Here is a 27,152-nt window from a genome sequence, read left to right as displayed (position 1 = left end):
CTGCTCAGCTGGGGAACTGCTTCCCTGGTCTGCACCACAACGACACTGTTGGGGATCCCTGGGGACTCTTTTCATTTCTTTTTTCCTTTTTGTTTTTCTTCATTTTTCGGTTTCTCGTCTCTCTCTACTTACCTTCCTTTCCTGTCTCCTGAATACCTGGTGCTGTCTGCCATCTCTACCCCTTCTAGGAAGCTGTACTTTGTGGCTCAGGAGCCACTTTACCGGACTGCACAGCGGCATTGGTGGAACCCCTGGAGACATTTTTCCTATTTATTTATTTATTTATTTAATCTTTTCGTAGTTTCTCATTTCTCTACATTCCTTCTATTCTTGTCTCCTAAATACCTGGTGCTGTATGCCATCTCCACCCCTTCTAGACAGGCTGTGCCCCAAGGTGGGAGCCACTTCCCTGGTCACACAGGTGGGATCCCAATGGGCATTTTTTTTCCTTTTTGTTTCTCTTCATTGCTCCATTTTTTGTCTCTCCATTCCAACAGCTGACTCCCTCAGTATTTTTTTTTTTTTTTGCCTTCTGTTTCTCTCTCCTCTCAATCTTCTTTCACATATCCAACGTAGCTCCACACATCACAACCGCCCCCCTCCCTCCTGCTTATTTGCACCGTGTGCCGAACATCGCACCCCCAAGTAGCACAGGCATGGCCTACCGAAACCTGACCTGCACTGCCCACCAGCCCACCCTGTTGGCCCTAGTATGTGACACAAACAATCCAACCCACTCCCTCCTCTTCAGCTGGACCAAACCTGAGTGACTAGCCCTGCCCATTGGACAAGGAGAAGAAAAGTATTGTGTCCACAGACAAGCAAACAACAGAATGCACAGCCCCACCTGCTCAGACATAATCAAATAAAAAGCAGGACAAAACTAACAAATCTACAATCAATAAAGGATGAAAATAAATACTGAATGTCCCAAGGCAGCAGACGATATCAAAATATATTAAAAAGCAGGATCCGATGGTTCAAATAAAACACCAGATGACTTTCCAGTAGAAGAAAAGCCACTGGAACTACCTGATAGGGAATTCAAATCTCTAATATTCAGAGCTATCCAAGAGTTGAAGAGAAAAGCAGAAAAAAATGAGGAAAAAATAGATGAATTCATGGAAAAGGCAGACAAAATCATGGAAAACACAGACAAAATCATGGAAGAATGCAGCCAATAATACAGAAACAAACGGCCAAAATAAATTCACAATAAGAAGTCATACAAAAACAATTAGAAATCCAAAAGATAAACAACAAGATTTCAGAAATGGACAGTGTCACAGAAGGGCTGAGGAGCAAGTCTGAAACAATGGAAGACAGAATCAGCAAAGCTGAAGACAAATACCTGGATACCACTTTGTTCGAGGAAAAATCAGAAAAAAGAATGAAAATGAAGAAACCCTGAGAATGACGTGGGATACAATCGAAAGCAAAAATCTGTGAATGATCTGAGTTCCAGAACAGGAGGAGAAAACAGAAAACACAGAGAGGATCACTGAAGAACTGCTGACAGAAAACTGCCCTAATATCAAACATGAAAAGCTGACCATCCAAGAAGCTCAACAAACCCCACATAGGATAGGCCCCAAAAGAAAATCACCAAGGCATATTATAATCACACTTGCTGAAAGCAAAGACAAAGAATCCTGAGAGTAGCTCAAGAAAAACGAAAAGTCACATACAGAGAGGAAACAATAAGACTAAACTCTGATTACTCAGCAGAAACCATGCAGCAAGAAGGCAATGGGATGACATATATAAAACCTTGAAAGAAAAAAATTACCAACAAAGAAGGAAATAATAAAGATCAGAGCAGAAATAAATGAAATAGAGAATATAAAAACTAAAGAAAGAATTAACAAAACCAAAAGCTGGTTCTTTGAAAGGATCATCAACAAACCACTGGCCAAATTGACAAAATAAAAACAGGAGGACGCAAATAACCCAAATAAGGAATGAAATCGGGGACATTACAACAGTCCCAAATGAAATAAAAAGGATCATAAGAGAGTATTATGAGAAGATATATTCCAACAAATTTGAAAACCTAGAGGAAATGGACAAATTTCTAGAAACACACACTACCTACCCAAACTTAACACAAAATGATGTTGAAAATCTGAATAGGCCCATTACAAGAGAAGAGACTGAAAAGGTAATTTAAAAAATCCCTCCCCCCCCCCAAAAAAGGCCTTGGCCCAGATGGCTTCACTGGAAAACTCTACCAAACATTCAGAAGAGCTTATACCAGTACTACTCAAACTATTTCAGAACACAGAAAAGGAGGCAATGGCTCCGAATTCATTCTATGAAGCCAGCATAACCCTGTTACCAAAACCAGGAAAAGACACCACAAAAAAAATTACAGACCAATATCTCTCATGAATATAGACACAAAAATTCTCAACAAAATTCTAGCCAACAGAATTCAGCACCATATCAGAAAAATAATATGCCACGACCAAGTAGGATTCATACCAGATATGCAAGGATGGTTCAACATTAGAAAATCAATTAACGTAATCCACCACATAAATAAAAAGAACCACACAATCATCTCAATCGTCGCAGAAAAGGCATTTGACAAAGTCCAACGCCCTTTCTTGATAACTCTCAATAGGTATGGAAGGGAAATTTGTCAACATAATAAACGGCATCTATGGTGGCACAGTGGTTAAGTGCTACGGCTGCTAATCAAGAGGTCAGCAGTTCGATTCCGCCAGGTGCTCCTTGGAAACTCTATCGTGCAGTTCTACTCTGTTCTATAGGGTCACTATGAGTCGGAATCGACTCGACAGCAGTGGGTTTGGTTTTTGTTTTTTTTTTATACAAAATCAACAGCCAACATCATTCTTAATGGAGAGAGGCTGAAAACATTTCCCTTGAGAACAGGATCAAGACAAGGATGCCCTTTATCACCACTGCTATTTAACATTGTGCTGGAAATCCTAGCTGAAGCAATAAGGCAAGAATATGAAATGAAGCGCATCCAAATTGGTAATGAAGAGTAAAACTGTCCCTATCTGCAGATGCTATGATACTATCATACTATACATAGAAAGCCCAAAAGACTCCAAAAAAAAACTACTGGAACTAATAGATTCAGCAGAGTTGCACAATACAAGATAAACATACAAAAATCAGTTCGATTCCTATATGCCAACAAGGAGAATGACAAAAAGGAAATCAGGAAAACAATACCATTTATAATAGCACCCCCCCACCCCAAATAAAATATTTAGGAATAAATCCAATGAGGGACATAAAAGACCTATACAAAATAAACATTACTGAAAGAAACCAAAAGAGATCTACAGAAATAGAAAAACATACCATGCTTATTGACAGGAAGACTCAACACTGTGAAAATGACAATTCTACCCAAAGCAATCTACAAATATAATGAAATCTCAATCCAAACACCAACGACATTCTTTAAAGAGATGGAAAAACTAATCATTAACTTTATATGGAAACAGAAGAGGCTCTGAATAAGTAAAGCACTACTGAAATAAGAGGAATTAAACTACCTACCTGACCTCAAGCCTACTATACAACCGTGGTAATCAAATCAGCCTAGTACTGGTACAATGACAGAAACATTGACCAATGGAACAGAATTGAGAACCCAGATATAAGTCCATCCACCTATGGTTACCTGATCTTCGACAAGGGCCCAAAGCCCATCAAACAGGGAAAAGACAGTCTTTAACAAATGGTGCTGGCAAAACTGGATTTCCATATGCAAAAAAATGAAACAGGACCCACACCTTACACCATACACAAAAACTAATTCAAATGGATCAAAGACCTATGTATCAAACCATAAACTATAAAGATCATAAAAGAAAAAACAGGATCAATGCTACAGGCCCTAATACACAGGATTTACAGGATACAAACTGTAACTAAAAACACACAAACTCCAGATAACGGATCTTCTAAACATTGAACACTTGTGCTCATCAGACGACTTTGCTATAGACTGGGAAAAAAACTTTTGGCTATTACAGATCAGACGAAGATCTAATCTCTAAAATCTATGGGAAAATTTAACACCTCTACAACAAAAAGACAAATAATCCAATAAAAAAATGGGCAAAGGAAATGAACAGACGCCTGAGGAAATACTCGAAATCACTAGCCATTAGAGAAATGCAAATCAAACCACAAGATACCATCTCACCCTGGCATTACTGGCACAAATAAAAAAAAAAACAGGAAATAACAAATGTTGGAGAGGCTGCAGGGAGATTGGAACTCTTATGCTCTGTTGGTGGGAATGCAAAATGATACAATCATATTGGAAAACGATATGGCACTTCCTTAGAAAGTTAGAAATAGAAATACCATATGATCCAGCAATCCCACTCCAAGAAATATAGCCTAGAAAAATAAGAGCCATCACACAAATCGACATATGCACACCCATGTTCACCGCAGTATTGTTCACAACAGCAAAAAGATGGAAACAACCTAGATGCCCATCAACAGATGAATGGATAAACAAACTATGGTAAATTTATACAATGGAGTAGCAATGAAAAACAATGATGAATCTGCGAAGCATTTCCCAACATGGATGAATCTGGAGGGCATTACGCTGAGTGAAATAAATCAAATATTGTATGAGACCACTACTTTAAAAACACATGAAAAGGTTTACGTATGAAAAGAGACCATCTTTGACGGTTTAGGGAGGGGAGGGGTGGGGATGGAAAAACACTAAAGAAACAATACCAAAAAAAAAAAAAAACAAAAAAACCAAACCCAGTGCCGTTGAGTCGATTCCGACTCAAAGAGACCCTATAGAACAGAGTAGAACTGCCCCATAGAGCTTCCAAGGAGCACCTGGTGGATTCGAACTGCTGACCCTTTGATTAGCAGATGTAGCACTTAACCACTACGCCACCTGGGTTTCAAACAGACAATAGATAAGTGGTAACTTTGGTGAAGGCTTAGACAGTATGTAATACTGGGGAAGCCAGAACAACTTGTACAAGGCAAGGTCATGGAAGCTCCATAGACACATCCAAACTCCCTGAGGGACCGAATTACTGGACCGTGGGGACCATGGTCTCGGGGAACATTTAGCTCAACTGGCATAACATAGTTTATAAAGAAAACGTTCTAAATTCTACTTTGGTGAGTAGCATCTGGGGTCCTAAAAGCCTGTAAGTGGCCATCTAAGATACTCCACTGGTCACACCCCTCAGGAACAAGGGAGAATTAAGAAAACTAAAGACACAAGGGAAAGATTAGCCCAATGGACCATAGCTACCATAGTCTCCACCAGACTGATTCCAGTACTAGATGGTGCCTGGCTACCACCACTGACTGCTCTGACAGAGATCACAACAGAGGGCCCTGGACAGAGGTGAAGAAAAATGTAGAACAGTCTTCGAACTCACAAAAAAAGACCAGACTTACTGGCTTGACAGACAGTGAAGAAACCCCTAGAGTATGGCCTCTGGACACTCTTTTAGCTCAGTAATAAAGTCACCCCTGAGGGTCACCCTTTAGCCAAAGATTAGACAGGCCCATAAAACAAAACAAGACTTAAGGGCACACCAGCCCAGGGGCAAGGACTAAAAGGCAGGAGGGGACAGGAAAGCTGGCAACAGGGAACTCAAGGTCGAGAAGGGAGAGTGTTGACATGTTGGAGGGTTGTTAACCAATGTCATAAAACAATATGTGTACTAACTGTTTAATGAGAAGTTAGTTAGTTTTTCTATAAACCTTCATCTAAAGTACAATAAAAAAAAAAGAAAAAACACTTGGCAGATTTCATAATGCAATGCTTATTGTGCAAGGAAGCAACCTATATTTAATTTGTAAATTTCTGGGCAGCCAAAATAAAATGTTTTAGAAAAAATAAAAACCTGTTAAGCACTAACGTACTAGAGAATTTAATATTGTGTGAAGATTCTGAGGTCAGAAAAATAAGAATCATTTCTCAAAAGTAAAAACAACACTGCTTCAGTTACAGAATATATGCCACTTATAGCGATTTAATTAGAGGCTACAAAATACCACCATAACCTTAGGGATATCAGCAAAACAAAGTGATAAGTTGTAGGCTCTTCATTTCACCAAAATAACATCTCTATTATATTTACAAGAATTTTTCTTACAGGCCCAATAATTGGAGGTAGGATATTTAACCCTCATCTGTTGCTTTGTTAGACACATAAACATTAGAATATGCTATTAAAAAAACAAATACTTGTTATTAGGGAAAAAAATTTATAAACAATATATACTATTGGCTTGCAATTCTCAGGATAGATATTAAAATATACATCGTAGTTATTTGAGTCCTGAAACGAAGGAACTTGAGAGTGCTTGGGATGGAATTATTTAAGTATGACTACAAAAAGATATAATTATTATATTTTAGAAGACATACGAGAAGTTTAAACCTGCTTATAAACTCAACAGGCTGGCATTTACTATTACGGAACCATGTGATTTTATATTAACTAAACACATGGAGGAGTCCATGAGTATACAAATGGTTAATGTACTCGGCTGTTAGCCAAAAAGTTGGAGGTTTGAGTCCGTCCAGGTGCAGTTCAGAAAAAAGGCCTGGCGGTGTACTTCTGAAAAGCCAGCCACTGAAAACCCTATGGAGCATACATAGGTCTACTCTTGACACACGTCGAGTCAAAACTGGAATAGACATCAAGTGTTTTAAACACATGGGAGAAACAAAAAAGATTTATGATAGGCTAGTTTTAAAACCTCAATTCACCAGAACCCTCCAATGACCATTCTTTGATAATTTTTAAAGGCATATACACAGATGCGTTCCAGGGCATTCTCTCTGATTCCTCAAACTCAGAGCTATAAACAGCTTGCAGTAGATTAATGCAGCTGATTCAAGCATCTTCCAAAGTTCACAGAGCATTAGCAATTATAATCTTTTAAAACTCTGAATATCCTATGAATGCGTAAATTCCTTGAAATATTGCCACATACCTTTTCTGAATCATGGTTAATCATTTTTACATCAAGTAAAGATTTGATGGTTTTTGTCAGCTCCTTTTCATTCATCTGGGTGCTGTCTTGAAGCTCTTTGTAGCTGACGGTCTCACTGTTGTTAAAGGCAAGGAGAACTGCCATTTGGTATGTTGTGACCATGGCTACATATGGTTTGCCCAAATAGTTCATTTTAACTTCACCTACAATTAAAACAAAAATTACGACAGTCAACTCAACATTCAAAGAAACATTTCAAAATTACTTGAGTAATCATTATGTATTTCAGATATTTTCTCCTGCAAGAGGGAAGTGGGGACTTATTAAATCGTCAGCATTTCTGCTAGCAATGTAGTTACTTCCTTCTTTTGCTGCCAGTCTCCCCACCAACTCCCTACCCCGCCCCCAGCCCTTGTGGGTGGAGAGGAAGATTATCCGTTTTGAGCATGCAGTATTCATCAGGGTTAAGCTACCATAACCTTTTCCTGTGGGTTTAAACAATGTCCTTAAATATTACTAGGAGGGCAAACACTTGGGGGGAGGGACAGTAAAAGGAGGCGGAGGGAGGAGGAGAGATGGACAGACAAGACAAAGGAGGAAGGATGGCCTGACCCCACCAACAGCCTCAGTGCTCTCTGCACCTGGTTTAACCACAGGCAGCTCAGGTTCAAGCAGGCTGAGGTCTGTAAGCGTATTTACACACTACAGTTCTACAGCATCCTGGGGAGACAGCAGCAGGACAGTGTCACACGCAAGAGCTTGTAACAAACAGTATGACAAACTATTTACACACTCTGTAGTCTCTAAGTGAAATAAATAAATGGTGCAAATCAAAGAACTGATTCCTAAGTATAAAGCTGGTTTAGTGATTATAGCAGACACATACACACAAATTAGCCAGCATTCTTTGACTTTTTAATGGATCATAAACTAATTCACCGTGAGATTTGACTTTAAGGTTCTACACCTTAAATCAATGGACCTGCATTTCACATGAACTACTCCAGAGGCTACATTTTCCCTGTTAGTGATAATTAGTAACTTTGACCAAGATTTTATGCTCTTTTCTTGATTATGTAATTAAAGATTTTAAAGGATAGAAGTCAATTTACCATTTTAGTATCACCCTCCCCCCCATCCCCACACTCACTTTTATTATCATTATCAATTATGTCTTGATTTAATTCATATTAACGAAGAGAATAAAACTGGTATTCAGAAATATTTTTCAAAATTCTTTGGATAGAAAAATTCCTAATGTTTGAATTTTCATGAAAGGAGGATTAATACATTAATTAGAATATCTGATTAACGCAAAGGGCTCAAGTAGAAAACAATCATCAGAAGCGTACCACTAGCAATCAGTATAAAGATTATTTTGAAGGCTCTCTGTCCAACAGCTAAGTTTGGGAAATAGAAGAAACAAAATATCGCATGAATCATATTACACATTTGTGCAATGACTGCTTAACCAAATGCCAGAAACACAAAATAATGCATCAAGCACCAAAATGATTAAATGGAACCATCCTACTTAATCAGGTCATTCTGACCTCATGACACTGTCACTGACTGTCATGAGGTCAACTCAATCCATAACACTGATGCTGTAGTATACATGGGTTTGGGGACCGAATGAGTCTTCTGCCACAAAAAATAATCTCTCCCCACCACCAGAACCCAAAGAGCATGAGGAGAAAATACAAGTAAGGGACCAAAGTACCATTTACTTAAGACTGAGTTCATCCTACAACATTTAAGAACAGAAAAACTAACTAGTTTTACATTATGTAATTTTCCTTGATATTTTCCAGTAACTTATCAAGGATCAGGAGTACATGGACCTGTTTGCACCTTTTTCAGCACTCTTCTTCTCTCCTGGCCAGCTCACAAGTGAAAAGACTGGGGAAGGGAAGAGGAGCGTGGGGGTAAGGAAGGAAACCCTAAATCCAGACAATTCATTTCATTTACTGCCAAGTATGCAGAAAGGGAATATGACCAAAGACGGTGATTTATGGTAACCTGGTGAACAGGCTGGCAAATTCTAAGAAACTCCAAACATTTACAACAGCAGGAAATAACAGTTTTATTCAAGTTGCTCCCTGATTACCTGTCAGCAACCTCATCTCTTAAGGCAAGCTTTTCTTGTCAGCTAATAAACGTTGAGGGAATGACAGACCATTTTGCGACCAATGATGAAATAAGTGATTCAGGACGCCAAAATCATTAGGTAAGGGTGTTCGTGGAAAAGGTATTCATATGGAACCCAAGGATCACCCCTCAGGTTCATCTGCTAATTTAACAAGGGAAGAGTCACTTTACAATGGAGATGCCTGGTGGCTACCACCTTAAGTGACCAAATTTCACATCTGGTAAAGTGTTATAAAAAAATAAATAAGCCCCCTTGAATTCATCATTTCTCAACTTCTTGCTCTGTCACAAATAAAACTTATTTATATCCACACAGTATAACGATTTCAAGGTTCTATATTTGTACCTTCATCAAGTTGTTCTCCTAGCATAATTCTATCCAATCTCCTAGTCATAAATCCAGTGGAATCTTAGGCTTTCTCTCACTCAGTATCTTTGTCACATCTGCTATGGCAGATTGCTTACTTCTTAAAGTTCTTACCTCCATTGGTAATACACTCTCCACACTCGTCTTTGCCCATCTTGGCTAAGTCCTATTCATCTCTGAAAACCAAATTCTGATGTTATCTACCTCACCAGTTCCTGTCTGCCACCATCAGTCTATGTGACACCATGACACCCTAGGCCTGCCTCTCTATCACAGCATTCAAAACACTGTGGGATAATTATTAAGCTATCTTTCCTCCAACTAGAAGTGAGCTTTTTGAGGGCTGAGGCTCTGTATTTTATATCTGTATACCTGGCATTTAGAAGTTCTTAGAACAGAGGAGATGTTCTTTGAGTTGATGAATGAATTTAACCAAGATACAGACAAGAAAACAAGCTCAGAGAACTTACTCAAGGTTACACAGCTAGTAAGTGGTGAGCTAATATTTAACCCTAGTTCTTCTGACTTTAAATTCTTCCAGATACCACTGTATATCCTATCTCCAACTATCTATAAAGACTCTTGGCTTATAAACAAAAGGAAAAAAAAAATCAAACTGTTTCTTAGGTTTTAATAAGCTGGGAGTGTAGAAATGGGCTAGTAATGTTAAGTACGGGTGATGGGGATTCTCAAGAAACAGGATCAAAGCCAATGTTTTAGAAGAGTCCTTGAGTTTGAGTCTTAAGCCAAACGTGGGCACTACAGAACAAGTATCAAGCATGGAGAGTGTCTGGGAACCTTTTGTTAAACGAATAAACAAAAAACAAAACAAAACCTCTATCCAACAGTTTCACTGACAGATCAAAAGTTTTTTCCAGTGCCTTTAGTGATTCAAAACAAGAAATGAATTTATAAACATCTCTTTTCCAAAAAAAGAACTATTCAGCTTTAATTAACACACACACACATCCCTAAAACAAGACAAAACAAATAAACGAGGTCCAAAAACCACCTTGGGAATTAATATTACAGTTTTAAAACAGAAGAAAGTTATTTTCTTTCAGACCAAATACCAATGGTAAAAACTATGCACTCCCTCTTTGTTCCTGTATACAGTTAGGTGAACACCAAAAAAATAACAAACCTGTTTATTATTACTGAGGTAATCAGGATAAACAAGACAGCTTAATCTCCCCAAGATAAATACGCAGGGCAGTAAAAGCAAATTGAATTCAACTACATTAAGGTCTACTAGCTTTCTTCGAAGACACAATATCTGAAATTCTGGCCCAGCATTTTTTTTTTTTTTTTCCTTAAAGCCAACTGTATTTACTAAATGAGAGTAGAAAAACATTCATAACAGGTATAGAATAAAAGGTCGCCTATTAAGTCACCAGTTACTAAGGATATCATTAAACACCTCTTTATTTCATACACACACACAAAAAAAAACCCAGCTAGTTCAATAAAAATAAACTTGTACAATTACTACCATAATAAGCCACCATATTCCAAGGTGTATGTCAGTTAAATAAACGGCAAGTATTATAGTTATTTAGATGAAATTACTCTTATGTGAGTGGAGAGAAAAGACTAATAAGGATTACGGCAACTGATGAGATTTGAATTTCACTGTACCATTTCTAGGAGATAGTAACATATATACTCTTTCATTCTTAGACAAAAGTAAAGCTCATTCCACATACATTTCAAAGCACAGCTTTAGCAAAGGTAAGAAAATTTGAGCGTTTCTTTTGACTAACACCTTCAGGCAACTAATAGCAACTGAATAACCTATAATTATTCAGGTATACTCACAGCGACCCTATAGGACAGAGTACAACTGCCCCATAGAGTTTCCAAGGAGAACCTGGTGGATGTGAACTGCCAACCTTTTGGTTAGCAGCCACAGCACTTAACCACTATGCTACCAGGGTTTCCATAGGGCTGCTATGCGACGGAATCGACTCAGTGGCAATGGGTTTGGTTTTTTGTTTTTGGTTTTATTCAGGTGTTAATAACTCTACTGTCAATAAGTGGACCCCACTATTTCAGAAAGAAGTAAAGGAAATGATGAGATTCTGATTAAAGTTACCTCCTAAACTGGAAACTACTGGACATGGAGACCTTCTGGGAAAAGTATTTACTACTACAGTTCACTATAGTGCCACAAATAAAAATCAAATGGTTAGGTCTCCTCATGATGCTGTAACAGTTAATGAAATTTCCGAGGATATGTGGCATACTTAGAATAGGCTATGAGGAGTATCGAAGTCATCAAGGTTCAGTTTCTACATAAAGTTTCTAATGTCTATAAAAAGTAGTTTTCTACAGAAATGTAATAAACCATTATAAAATTTAGAAATTCCCTTATTAAGCAGTAATATTATAAGCAGCATAATTATAAAATACTATTAAAATGTTCTACACCTGAACTTCATTTGTTGCTTTCATGGTAACCAGAAAGGGAGAGGGAACAGAAAAGATTTAAAACTATAATTAGGCTATAAGAAATGTTTCCAAATTAGTAACATAATCATATCAAGTGCATTTCATTAAACCACATACAGTTGAATGCACCTACCTGTACAAAGATAATGTAACCATGTAAGTTTCCTTCCACTGAAATGTTGGCTGTAAAATAATTCAAACTGTAAAAAAGAAAAAAAAAATTTTTTTAATTATTTTTAGCTATTATAATTTACTTGGCTATCACCATGGTACAAATGTATAAAAAAAAAAAAAAAAAGGTTCATATTAGAAAGGACATTATAGCCCATGGTATACCTTCTCATTCTACAGCTAAAAAGACATATTCATACAGTCCCTGGCCATGATCATGCAAATATTAACCCAGGTCTTTTCACTGACAATCTTGTCTAGGGTTTTCTGCAGTAAACCACAGCACTGCAAATTTGACTTTTCATATAAATTCAGAAATGACATTGTAATTCATTACCATTTTTGGATAATATTAATTTAGGCTTTATAAATACTAACTACTGACCAAAAACACCACCACATACATTTCCATATGAAAATATGAATCATTTCTTCATTTCTAATCTATTTGCCAACGTACACCCTTGCTGAAGTGACAGGTTGATTAATATTTGCATGGTTACCTATGAAGCGATGTCTATGATTTAACTTCCACACCCAGTGAAACACTGATAAAAACAAAGCTTCAGAGTACTTTTCTGTGGATATTTTTTAGTTACTATAACTGTGAATAATTAAATTGAACATTCTATTAATGCAGCTTTGAAGCTCTGAAAATTCCTTCCCTGAACTGAATGTGTGATTGTAGGCCTCAGTCTAAAACACAGAGCTCCTAGCTTGTGAAGTGCTAGTATACAATATACAGCACGACAATGATACTGAAATGTAACGAAGATAGAAATTCAACTTCATTTCAAAACTGAAAAACATCTGAATGCATCATGTCACATCTCAGAATGTGAACATAATTTTATACCTAAAGCTTTTATTTGCATATCAAACTTTACCTTTTAGTTTAACTAAAGCAATCAATAGAGTTAGCAGCTTATTCCAAGTTTCACTAGTCTAGAGAAGCTGAGGCTTGTTCAGCACGTTTTCCCCTCCAATGTTAATACCCCAGCACTCTCCTCTACCAGTATAGCCACCAACCCGTTTTCGTGACCACTAGAAAATGACTGGTACCTGGAATACTAAAGATTTTCTTACTTCTAATCTAGGCAAGACCAAACAAAAATATGCCATAAGGAGATTCTAGAAGTATACTTTGACTAATTAATAACCTACTGGGTCTTCAAGGAAACCCTGGTGGTGCAGTGTTTAGGAGTTCAGCTGTTAACCAAAAGGTCAGCAGTTCGAATTCTTCAGGGGCTTCTTGGAAACCCTATGGAGTAGTTCTACTGTATCCTATAGGGTCGCCACAAGTCAGAACCACCTAGACAGCAACAGGCTTGGTTTATTTGGGGTTGTCAATGGAGCCCTGGTGGCTCCGCTGGTTAAAAGCTCAGCTGCTAACCGAAAGGTCGGCAGTTTGACTCCACCAGCCGCTCCTTGGAAGCTCTACGGGGCAGTTCTACCCTGTCCTGTGGGGTCAGCTATAAGTCATCACTGACTTGATGAGAACTGGTTTAATGGGGTTGTCAATAAAATTCCATTACTAGTATACATCTCATAATTTATAACCAATTTGTGGACCAAAGCAAAATAAAGCACTTTTAAAAATAAGAAACCCAAGCTAAAAGTGTTCTTTATAAATTATTGAAGTGTGAAATTAGCTTTAAGATTCTAAGCTGTGAAGGCACATGTTTTACCTGTTTATGCAATTAGCACTGTTCACTAAAGTTTTATTGATAATATCAATACGGCAAAAGAAAATACTCCTTCATCCTTAAATTTAAAATCTAAAGACTCATATCTACAAATGCTGAAGAACAAGGCACTTCAGCCCCAAATGGGAACACCGTAAATTAACCTGGTAGAACAAGACAAAAGCCGTACACACCTTGCTTACTGTATAATCAAATAATTGTGTTACCGAAGTTGATTAAGTAAGAAATACATTTAACTTTTTCATCTTAAAGTAAGGAATACTCAGGCTGAAGGACAGCATCTTAAAAAGTCTGCTTGAGGGCAATTAAACAGAACTCAAATGGCCTTTATGTCCATAATTTTAAGATTTGTTTTTGTTAGGTGCCGTCCAGTTGGTTCAGACTCATGGTGCCCATATCTACCACAGAATGAACACTGCCCCGTCTTGGGCCATTCTCACAATCTCCATTTTACATATAAGGTAATTTTAAGACATTTGTGTATAAAATGGAAGTTATTTTTTATAAATAGCTATATTAAGAATAAAATAAAAAATAGGAATTGTCGCTAAATCAAGATGAGTTGATTTACACATGAGAAACGGACACTATTAAATATACAAATGGATTTTCATTCCTAGGTAATTGAAAACTTGGATTTACTAGGAAGAAGTCTAAGGACAAACTCTCTCTACCAGTAGGTAGAAAAAATCCAAATGAAGAGAAGAAAATTCTTGGGCTTACGTAATTTTATATTTAGAGAGAACCCTGATTCCTACTTGTAAGTGTGCAAACTGAAATCTAATGAAGGCCATACATACAAAGTTCATGGGAGTTAAAAAACGATCACTGGAAAATAATTATTTCAAGGAGAGAGGGAAGGACACAAAGTTAGAAGAAAACTTTACTTCAGCTGGCCCCCATTCTCTCCCTTAATTATGAATGGAGAAGTAGGCTTAAGAACAAATAAGTCAATTTTCTTTCTCTTGCCTGGTCACAAATACATCAGGATGTTTTACCTGGCTACCCCACCCCAGGCCCCTAGCTCCCATCTATCCTTCTGCAAAATCCATAATAGCTCGGGGATACACCCAAAGGGTTATCTGGTGAATGCTCCTCTTCATATGGTTTATAAGACGGTTTGTGCTTCAATCCCTTTTTCAAAGAGGATGTAAGAAGTCCTAGACTTCTATTCTGAACGTCTACCTTATGCCTCTTATCCTGAAATCCACCTGGCAGGTTATATATTCTACTCTACTATTACCACGACTACTACCATCATTGTGAGTATAGTATTATTACCTCTATTACCAACTAACATTTAGTGAGCACTTACTACACACCAGGCTAGGTGCTTTACATGGACTACCTCATTTCATCCCCATAACAACACTATGAGGTAATACCGTTGTCAGTTAAGAGATTTAGAAAGTTACTTGCCCAAAGCCACAGAGCTTGGTCAATGGCAGAATAAACATTCGAACCTAGGAATTATGATTCCAGAGCTGCACTGTGTTTATTTTATTTGTAATTCTTCTTTTTTTAAGAGAAAAAAAAAAAAATTCCTTTAATAAAATGATCCAAACTACCTACTATGCATAGCTCTAGGAAATAATGTAATGAAATGGTGTTTCATTATGTTTATTTTATTTGCAATTCTTTTAAGAAAAAAAAAAAAAACTTCCTATAATAAAATGATCCAAACTATCTACTGTGCATAAAACCAAAAAAACCACACCCAGTGCTGTCGAGTCGATTCCGACTCATAGAGACCCTATAGGACAGAGTACAACTTGCCCCATAGAGTTTCCAAGGAGCACCTGGCAGATTCGAACAGCCGACCCTTTGGTTAGCAGCCGTAGCACTTAACCACTATACCACCAGGATTTCCATTAAAAAAAAAAAGGAAATAATGTAATGAAATGGCATTTTCATTTTAAACATCATAAATCTATGCATAGCTCACTGGTTCACAACCTCAAATCACTGTCCAAATAAAGGGTCTATTAAAGGCTGATAAAGGTTTCTCTAGAAAAAAACTGCTACCAAAATTTTCATCCCGTGAAGTAATAGAAAGCCTCTTTGATTAAGTTAGAGACTCAAGAGGGGTTAGCTTCAAGAAAAATGAAAACATGTTCCCTCAAAAACCTGTACACAAATGTTCATGGCAGCATTATTCATAATACCAAGAAAGTAGAAACAACCTAAATGTCCATTCACCGAGGAACAGGTAAATAAAATGCACCATTATCCAAACAATGGGGTATTGGTCAGCGGTAAACAGGAGTGAAGTACTCACACAGGCCACAGCATCAACGGACCTACGGTAACTGCCAGTGGGCAGGGGGCTTCCTCTGGGGAAGGGAAAATGTTCCAAAATGTGGTGGTGCGTGCCTAACTCTGGGAATATACTAAATATACCTTCAACTATGTATTTTAAGTGGGTGAACTGCACAGTATATGAATTCTACCTCAATAAAGCTATTAAAAAATGAAAGTCCTTTAAAATGTTTTTTGGTAAGCATTCCAGGGTTTCTACTCGATCATATTTTAAAGTAACTTTCCCTTGAATTTTCCGGCTTCAATCCACTTTTCTAGCATAGTTCACATCTCACATGTATTTGCCTAAGCTACAGCCCAGGAATAACTATAACACAGGAAAAAAAAAAAAAAAAAATTGGCTCAAGATTCAAATGGAAAAATCATTTTTTTAAGTGTTAGGTATCAAAATTTTTATAATTTGAAACTGCTTAAGAGCAGACAGTAAATTTACTAAGAACAACAGACACATTTTGACAAAGATCTCTATGATATTCTTTAGCATTTTGGTTTTAATATTAGTAACTACAGTTATTTAATATTCTTCCCAAAAGAAAGACTGACTGTAATTTGTGGAATATATTCCTGTGTAATAAAGAATTTGGCGGACCTTTCTGCGTCCCCAGTTTGATAACCTCTGAACTACTGGAATTTCGCAAGTGACTGGAATGTCTTTGTTATTCATGGTGCCCCCCCACCCCACCCTGGCCTACACTTGATAGTTGATACCAACAAAGGTGACTCATGGTGAGGCCTTCCACAGCTTATATTAAGGAGATGACTCAAGATGGGGGGCTAGCGGCCAGAAACACCAACCATGGGATTAGAGGCTTGGAGCTTTGGGACGCTTGCTATCCTGACCTCCAAGGAGGGAAGGTGGCTAGAGTTTTGAGTTCAACCACGTGGCAAATGATTCACACAATCCTGCCTTCATAATGAAGTGTCAATAAAAACTCTGGACACCACCAAAGCTCAGGTGAGATTCCCTGGCCGATAATACTCTTTGAGTATTGTAACACCTCAATTCCAAGAGTGTAATTCATCCCTGGAGACCCTCCCAGACCTTGCCCTATAAGTTTCTCTGGGTGGTTCTGATTTGTATCCTTTTGGATTACAAAGCTGTAAAAAGGGGATGTAGCAGTTCCCTGAGTTCTGTGGGTCGTTCTAGTGAATTATGCAACCTGAGGGTGGTTGTGGAAACCTCTGAGTTAGCTGTCAGCGCATCAGAAGTGAGGGCAACCCTGGGGAGGCAGGGCTGTGGAAGACCATGTCTTCATATTGCAGCTGAGCAAACTCATAATTTTTGTATCACATGAACCCTTAAAACTTTAGAAAAATATTTCAAGGAATATAATACGAAGACAATTACTAAAACACTTTAGGTCTTCTAATACATTTTCTACAAACGTACCATCTGTACACTTTTTTCCAATTCCTGGGGAATTGCAAATGTAGATGAAGGAGCCTGAGTAAGAGGCCACGCACCAGCCTAAGCAGAAAAAGGGTAAAAAGATCAACGTCATCTAACTCGAAAATAAATATTTAAAAAATGATACAAGAACTAAAACATCTTTTTTCCCCTCCCTCAAAATTTTGATAAAACCCATCAGCATCACTATCATGGAATATTTGATTCCAAATGTAACTTTGGAAGACACAATCAATTAACTGAAAAAAATCTAATCCGACATCCATTTATTAATCCTTTGTATCAGAGTATGTGAAATGATTAGGATATGCCCACAATAAAACACATATTCATACCTGCAGAACATATATTTGGAAACTAATTCCCAAATCTATTACTGTGTCTTGGTTTTTGATAAAATTGCTGAACTTATTGTTGAGATCAGCACTGACACTCATATCTGTATACATCCGATGTAGCTTGCTGGTAAACTCATAACCACAGGCTTGCTGTTAAAAAAATAAAAAAAAAGGGCGTTTTGTTTTGTTTTAAAAATCATCTAGAAAGAAAAAAGGATAAGCCATACTGGATTAGTAAGAATCGCTTACTACTGCATTTAAATGCCCTCCCTCTGTATCTACACCTAAAACCAAAAAACCCCATTGCTGTTGAATCAATTCTGACTCACAGCAACCCAACAGGGCAAAGTGTACCTCAAGGGGTTGTGCAAAACAAATTCCTTTCTTTTTAAAGGCCACTAAATAAGTAAATAAAAACATAATTATGATACAATATCTCTTTAAAACACAAGCTTTTATTCCTCAGCATGGTAAAGGGCATTTGTACAGGGCCAATAGCCAACATCGTCCTAGATGGAGAGAGCCTGGAGGCATTCCCCTTGGGATCCGGGACCAGACAAAGATACCCTTTGTCATCATTCTTGTTCAGCATTGTGCTGGAGGTCCTAGCCAGAGCAATTAGGCTAGATAAAGAATTGAGGGGCATCCAGATTGGCAAGGAACAAGTAAGCGTGTCTCTATTTGCAGATGACGTGATCTTGTACACAGAGGGCCCTGGGGAATCCTAAAGAAGACTACTGGAACTAGTGGAAGAGTTCAGCAGAGTGTCAGGGTACAAGATGGACATGCAAAGATCAGTTGGATTCCTCTACACCAACAGGGGGAACATTGAGGGGGAGGTCACCAGGTCGATGCCATTTGTAGTAGCTCCCAAGAAGATAAAATACTTAGGAATAAGTCTTGTCATGGATGTAGGAGACTTACACAAAGAAAAATACAAAACACTTCTGCAAGAACCAGGTGAGACTTGCATGGGTGGAAGGACATGCCTTGCTCATGAATGGGAGGACTTAACACTGTAAAGGTGTCTATTCTACCAGAAGCTATCTATAGATACAATGCAATTCCAACCCAAATTCCAATAACATTTTTTTGATGAGATGGAGAAACAGATCCCCTATTTCGTATGGAAGGGAAACAGGCCCCGGATTGGCCAAAGCATTGCTGAGAAAGAGGAACAAAGCGGGAGGCCTCACTCTACCTGATTTTAGAACCTATTATACTGCCACAGCAGTCAAAACAGCCTGGTGCTGGTGCAATGACAGATAAATATGCAGATGGAACAGAATTGAGAGTCCAGGCATAAATCCATCCACATATCAGCAGCTGACATTTGACAAGGGCCCCAAATCAGTTGAGTGGGGAAAAGACAAGTCTTTTTAACAGGTGGTATTGCATAGCTGGATATCCATCTGCAAAAAAATGAAACGGGACCCATGCCTCACATCATGCACAATGATGAACTCAGAATGGATCAAAGGCCTAAATATAAAATCTGTAATGATGATGATCATGGAAGAAAAAACAGAGACAACGTTAGGAGCCCTGATGGGTGGCACAAATGGTATACAAAACATTGTTAACAATGCAAAGAAAAAACTAGATAACTGGGAGCTCCTATGCTGATCCAAAGACTTCACCAAGGGAGTGAAAAGATTACCTACAGACTGGGAAAAAGCCTTTAGCTTTGACATTTCTGATCAGCACCTGATCTCTAAAATCTACATGATACTGCAAAAACTCAACTACAAAAAGACAAAGAACCCAATTAAAAAATGGGCAAAAGATATGAACAGACCCTTCACTAAAGAAGACATTCAGGTAGCTAACAGCTATGTGGGGAAATGCTCACAATCATTAGCCATTAAAAAAAAAAAAAATTTTTTTTTTTTTTTAGCCATTAGAGACATGCACATCAAAACTACAATGAGATTCCATCTCACTCCAACAAGGCTGGCATTAATCCAAAAAACACAAAATAATAAATGTCGTAGAGGTTGTAGAGAGGCTGGAACACTTTTACACTGCTGGTGGGAATGTAAAATGCTACAACCGCTTTGGAAATTGATTTGGTGCTTCCTTAAAAAGCTAGAAATAGAGCTACTATACAATCCAGCAATCCCACTCCTCGGAATATATCCTAGAGAAATAAGAGCCTTTACACACACAGATATATGAACACCCATGTTCAGTGCAGCACTGTTTACAATAGCAAAAAGATGGAAGCAACCAAGGTGCCCATCGATGGATGAATGGATAAATAAATTATGGTATATTCACACAATGGAATACTAGGCATCGATAAAGAACAGTGGTGAATTTGTGAAACATTTCATAACATGGAGGAACCTGGAAGGCATTATGCTGAGTGAAATTAGTTCATTGCAAAAGGACAAATATTGTATTAAGACGGCTATTATAAGAACTCGAGAAATAGTTTAAAAAGAGAAGAGAATATTCTTTGATGGTTATGAGAGGGGGCTGGGAGGGAGAGGATTATTCACTAATTAGATAAGAACTCCTTTAGGTGAAGGGAAAGACAACACACAATACAGGCGAGGTCACCACAACTGGACTAAACCAAAAGCAAAGAAGTTTCCTGAACAAACTGAATGCTTCGAAGGCCAGCATAGCAGGGGCAGGGGTTTGGGGACCATGGTTTCAGCGAATACCTCAGTCAATGGGCATAATAAAATCTACTAAGAAAACATTCTGCATTCCATTTTGGAGAGCGGCATCTGGGGTCTTAAATGCTAGCAAGCAGCCATCTAAGATGCATCAATTGGTCTCAACCCTCCTGCACCAAAAGAGAATGAAAAACACCAAGGACACAAGGTAATTACGAGCCCAGGAGCCAAAAAGGGCCACATAAACCAGAGACTACATCAGCCTGAGACCAGGAGAACTAGATGGTGTCTGGCTACAACCAATGACTGCCCCGACAGGGAACACAACAGAGAACCCCTGAGCAGGAGAGCAGTGGGATGCAGACTCCAAATTCTCATAAGACCAGACTTAATGGTCTGACTGAGACTGGAAGGACCCCGGTGGTCATGGCCCCCAGACCTTCTGTTGGCCCAGGACAGGGACCATTCCCGAAGCCAACTCTTCAGACAGGGATCGGACTGGACAGTGGGAGAGAAAAAGACGCTGGTGAAGAATGAGCTTCTTAGATCGAGTAGACACTTGAGACTATGTTGGCATCTCCTATTTAGAGGGAGATGAGAGGGCAGTGGAGGTTAGAAGCTGGTGGGATGGACACGAAAATAGAGAGTGGAGGGAAGGAGCGGGCTGTCTCATTAGGGGGAGAGCAATTAGGAGTATACAGCAAGGTGTATATACATTTTTGTATGCGAGACTGACTTGATTTGTAAGCTTTCACTTAAAGCACAATAAAAATAATTAAAAAAAAAAACACAAGCTTTTCTATAAATTCTTATATCTCATTTCAACACTGCAAAATGCTCTGTTATTATATGTAAGATACTTTAATATTTAGTGTGAAATACACATGAAAAGTTACTAGGAATACTCTGAGTAGTCAATAAAAAAAGGAAAGCACTTGGGCATATTTTTAACATCATCTACTGAGTGATGACAAATCTTTTTCTTTGGAGAAATTATTTCAACCTGTCATCACGAGGTCAAAATTCTGAATCTCTAATCTCAGGATATAAAAGGCTTTGTGTTCTGTTAACATTACTTTAAAAGTTTTTTTAAACAAAGTAAATTGTCGGTATGTTTAAGAAGGGATACACGCCATATGCAATGTCTACAGGAAAAGTTTAACTCCTGAGTAACTCAGGACAAATATAAATCAATCATTGTTGTCTCATCTGTCTGCAAGTTGAATGATATAGAAATGAACTGAAATCCAACTGTACTCCAAAACTTGCTACTTAAAGGAATACTTCAGGTTTATTCATCTACAAGTGATGTAACTCTTTTTTTAAAGTAACTAATGACTATCTTGTGGATCTTTCTATATTAATATATAGATGGGTTTTGCCTTTTTAACACACTATTTGCATATCCCACTGTATGAATATACCCTTATACATTTAACTAGTCCCTGTTAATGGATTATGTCCTGTTATTACAGATAATGCTATAATCAATGTCTTTGTGTACTACTGAAATAATTTCTGGGTGAGACATTACTGGATCAAAGGCTTACATTACCTTTAACTTATTGATCATGGCTTCTTCAGAATCCATAGACATCGATAACCCATGAATTAAACGTTTTGCCAGCATTCTTGCGTAGAACTACATTTAAAAAAAAATTTTTTTAAGATTACTTCCTGTCTGATTTAAAGTTCCAAAATAAATCAAAGCTGACTAAAATACAAATAAAACTTTTCTATTCATAGCTTACCTTTTGAAAAACGTCCTTATCATCAATATATTTGAAAACGGTAATAAAGCTCGTAAGCTTGTCTTCTACTTCATTCTCAGTCATCCCTTTTGCTGATTTCTTTAGTAAATTGTCACAGTACTTAGCAAGCTCAAAAAGAAATTGATAACAAGTCTCATAAAGGGCCCTTATGTACATATCATGCCTCAAAGGAGGCAAATTAGCAATAAAATAAAGTGAAGATCAATGGACAAAGTCTCTGCTGTCCTAAAACTTGTTTAAAAAATATGAACATAAACTAAAGACCTTTAAAAGTATGCGTCACAGAACAATTTTTTTTCAAAAAAACTAAAACATGTCAAACGTGAGACTATGTGGGCAGCCCCTGTCCAGATGGGAGATGAGGGGGCAGAGGGGGTCAGAAGCAGGCCAAAATGACACAAAAAGAGAGTGTGGAGAGAAGGAGTGTGCTGTCTCATTATGGGAAGTGCAACTAGGAGTATATAGGAAGGTGTATATAAATTTTTGTATGAGAGACTGACTTGATTTGTAAACTTTCACTTAAAGCACAATAAAAATTAAAAAAAGAAAAATAGCTGAGGGAAAAAAACTATAAACATGTCGAATATCAAATCAACATTTATGGACTAGTAATAAAAAAGCACTGGTATCAAGTTCCTAAAAGAGCATCTAAGTGAATTTCGAGCAGTTATGTAATTTTTTGATACTAAACAATTACTTTTTCTCACTCTTATAACAACCTTGCAAAAGTTTCCTTTAAAGGTTACTAAAAATTTAGAATCAGATTTCCTTTAGACATCAGATATGACAAGATTTCCATTAGGAGTAACGCAAATAAATTATTTCAAAGCAAACACATTAAAAAACCGAAACTTCATAAAATGGAATGTTTTCTTACTTAGCTATTAAGGAAAGACTGTGGTATATGGCCTTTGCATTTCTTAAATAAAAGCCAAATTATATATGTTGCAGACAATCACTTTTATTTTTAGTAATTTAATTTGGCCTATTTTTCTGAGAATGCTGAAAAAAATCAATTTGATGTTCTCTTCAGTTTTTATTCTCTAATAAGACTTTCCAAAAGGTTATTTTTAAGCAACCATTAAACTTACCAGTTCAGGTGCTTTGCAAACAGACTTGGGTTCTCTGTAATTTACTACCGATGTAAGGGCCTAAATAGAAAACAGGCCAGTAATTAGCCACCAGCAATAGGGTAAAAGTACCGCTGGTTCAATACACACTGTAATCTCTATGTTCAAAAAATACCACACCACAAAAAACCTGGCATTTCAGTGGTAGTTTGTTAATAGCGTTTCCTTATCCAACTTAGGGTAAACTCGAAATGGATTCCTTATGATAAAAAACCAAACCCGCCGCTATCGAGTTGAGTCCGACTCACAGTGACACTGTAGGGCAGAGCAGAACTACCCTACAGGGTTTCCGAAGCTGTAATCTTTACAGAAGCAGAATGCCACACCTTTCTCCCGAGGAGCAGCTGATGGGTTCGAACCACCGACATCTGGTTGGCAGCCGAGCACTACCAGGGCACCTTTCCTCATAATAATTACATAATAATTATATATTTTATTCCTATTGAAAGATATTCTTTATAACTCACTACTAAAATCTGAACACAGATAAGATTACTTTCACCTTATAACAACCTTTTAAGCAAATTTCCTTTAAAGAATATCGAAATTTGGGTTTATAAAAATACAGTAAAACCTGCAAAGGCTGGAACCTGTGTAAGGCAGAAACCTGTCCGAGAAGGAAAACTCAAATATTTTCCACAAACAATGATAAAAAAGTGCTAAGACTCCACCCCGAGTCAAAGGCAGAAAACTTGTGAGAGCCAGAAAAACACTGCAGTCCTATAGAGTTTCAGCTCTCAACAGTTTCACTGGAATATTTTTTTTTTGTTTTAAATATTATTCAATATAGCCCAAGTACCCAGGTACTATATTCCAAAGGAAAAAATAAATACTAAGGAATATTAAAATTATCCATGTACTTTTTAGACAGTATTAGTTTATTAGCAACAATTCCCCTTACGTAACATAATCATGGGAGTTCAAAAACATTTAATTTAACCCTTCCGTTAGTAATTTAAAAGTTGTTAATCATTTCTATTTTAACTTCCACAGTGAAATTAGTTACCGGAGGTTGATCTCCATAACTGGATCAGAAATCTCATAACTAGAGGCCCTAATTCTGAAACTGCCTAAGAATGATGATGACAAACAATGATGATGAAAAAAAGAGAATAAATGACTATAAAAAATGAACATTACCTTATCCAGTGCACTCATAAAGTGCTGATCACCGTTTAAAACAGTGTTGATAAGTTGAATGAATTTACCGTGTACCTCCAAAACTGACTCCACAAAGAGTGTTGGCATCTAAAAATTTGAGATACAAAGTAAAAAAATCACATTTTAAGAAGTTCAAGGAGAAAATCACACTTACTAAAGATTTGTTTAATTAATAGTAAAGGTAAATTAACAGTAAAGGTAAACAGTAAATGTTTTAGCTAAGATGGTGTTAAAAATTTTAATGCTGACATTGAAATGAGCTTGCCATTCAACACCAAAAATGCAGGATGGTGTAGGTTCCCCTGCCAGGAAACTCTCCAAAAACACACTTCTCTCTTCTGTTGGACTACCATCACTTAAGGGTAAGAAGACACCATCTCTGAACTATCACCTTCATAGAGGGCTGTATACCCAAAAGCTGTCTTCAAAGCCCCTGATGGCTGAAGGAGACACGAGAGCTAAAGAGCCAGTATCTGTCAAAATATAGGCCCCCAGAGCTGGGCGGTAACAAACGATGCCTCACAGCTCAGAAGGAAGAAATACCTACTACTGCAAAAATAAGTTTTCCCTCTTAATGAAGATAACTATGAAGAACTCTACCTGAGACTTAACTAAGTCAGCTAAAATCATTTGAGTCTCTGACAAATGCATTACTGTTTTTCTTGTATTTCCATCTCCCAGCCCTTGACACCAAACTCTACACCACTATGCCTAATGTCATTCAACACCCTGAACCTACAGACCAAATGATATAAACTAATAAACCAAATAAACAATACAAACTAATAGGCCTAAATAATATAAATAGTTCTATGAAATGGAAAATGTATGCATTTATTGTGGCATGACATAAAAACTAAGAATGTACAATAAATTATTTGCCAGAAAAACAAATAAATCTACAACTAAGGTTATCAGCTCTTAATTAAAGCTTCTGAGCAATGTTGTCTACACACACATTACTATGTTAAGGTGAAGGGCAAATATTCTTCTTTAGAAAGGTACAGATGGAATACTCATGTCATATCTATCTTATTCATCAGCCATCACCAGTTAACAAGATGGTAATGACAGGGACACACTTTGACAGGAAAGACACCTCGCTGCAAACACTTATTTGACTGGTAGGCTACTCTTGAGAAAGATGGGTATTAGGAACACAAAGGTCACTGTTTTAGATATTTTAGATAGCAAACAAATATACATAGGGAAGGTTGTTTTAATCCAAATTTGCTTCATGGACAATCAAATTCAGAGACTATGTAAAGAAAAAAGTTTCAAATTGTATTACCACCAATTAACGTCATTACATCAACAACTAATTAAGTACTAATGCCAGCTATGAAGAAATTTATTTATTGAGAAACAGCCAACATATTTTTCTGTGAGAAGTGAGTTAACAATTGCTAAGTGAACACATCAACATGGCTTAAGAAGAAGTCCATTTCATCCAACGATTTTCTAATAATTTGATAATTATGAGACCAACAGACTCTAGGCTTAAAATGATTTTAATAAAAATGAGCGATCTGTTGGTATGGCAAAACTATGTAATTTTTTTCTTTCATATTATAAAACTGTGAAGTCAAAAGAAAAACTCCATAATAAATCTGATTAAGAGAAAAAAATTCCAGTTCCTTATAACTCACATTTTCCTGAGTAAGATTACTGGTTGCTCTGAGGCCCTCATCATGGATATGATTTTGCAGCTCCTGAATCATATGAGGTAAACCAGTGGACACAGCGCGAAGTAAGACATACATATTTGCCATGTCTGGGGGGGGAAAAATTATTAACGTCCCAAATATTTCAAAAAATATTTTTAATTTACTTTATTAGGTAATATGTGGTTCAACATGCAGAAGTACAGAACAGTAAATACAGTGCCCCCACACCCTTGTCTCCCGGTCACCTAGTCCCGCTCCACACAGGAAAGCAATGTTGTTGTGGTTTAATATCTTTCCGAAATGTTGTATGCCCTTTCAAGCAAATAAACATATTCTTTCTTTTGCCCCTTTTTACACAAATAGTATATAGTGTATCTTATGTATTACTTGCAGTTGCAGAACACTTATTTTAACATAGAGATCTTTTTATGTCAATGCATAAAGAATTTGCTCATATTTTACAACTCCATTATATGGCTATAGTACAACTACTTAACATTCAATGGAAATTTAAGCTGTTTCCAATCTCTTGGTATTACAAACAATGTTCCAATTCATAATTTGTATGCTGGCAAGAATATGTGTATTATAACCCCCTACAAATGGAACTGCTGTGACAAAGTTTAATCTTGTAGATAGATCTTTCTGAACAGCACTCCCAACACCCAGGAGCTCCCTTTTCCAACAATGTGATCTTTGCCACTGGGAGAGGTGAAAATAGATGTCTCAGTGTAGCGGTTTTCATTTTAAACTTTACTGACATATAGCACACATACAGGAAAGTGTGGAAATCGTTAAGTGTGTATATCAACGAATTATCACAAGTGAACACACGACAACACACCCATGGAATCACCACCCAGAGTATGAAACAGAACATTACCTATACCCTAGAAG

At 37.3% G+C, this 27,152-nt stretch overlaps 1 protein-coding gene across 6 annotated transcripts in view; it reads right to left on the bottom strand.

Moving 5' to 3' along the window:
* The window catches only part of CUL2 (cullin 2), a 131,437-nt gene that overhangs the window by 10,209 nt on the left and 94,076 nt on the right, over positions 1-27,152 (bottom strand). For 5 of the 6 annotated variants that reach the window (XM_010600265.3, XM_064285097.1, XM_003420707.3 and 2 more), the window contains 9 exons: positions 26,238-26,362; positions 24,568-24,675; positions 23,389-23,448; positions 22,277-22,405; positions 22,081-22,167; positions 17,896-18,048; positions 17,543-17,620; positions 12,090-12,156; positions 6,988-7,190 (listed from right to left, as the gene is read on the bottom strand). In XM_010600265.3, the coding sequence (XP_010598567.1) occupies positions 6,988-7,190; positions 12,090-12,156; positions 17,543-17,620; positions 17,896-18,048; positions 22,081-22,167; positions 22,277-22,405; positions 23,389-23,448; positions 24,568-24,675; positions 26,238-26,362 (1,010 nt within the window). The remainder of the gene's footprint in view (positions 1-6,987; positions 7,191-12,089; positions 12,157-17,542; positions 17,621-17,895; positions 18,049-22,080; positions 22,168-22,276; positions 22,406-23,388; positions 23,449-24,567; positions 24,676-26,237; positions 26,363-27,152) is intronic. The other variant, XM_023539772.2, reaches the window with a different exon arrangement.

This window comes from Loxodonta africana, chromosome 4 (assembly GCF_030014295.1).
Source record: "Loxodonta africana isolate mLoxAfr1 chromosome 4, mLoxAfr1.hap2, whole genome shotgun sequence".
NCBI lineage: Eukaryota > Metazoa > Chordata > Mammalia > Proboscidea > Elephantidae > Loxodonta > Loxodonta africana.
This window is presented reverse-complemented; position numbering and strand designations above follow the sequence as displayed.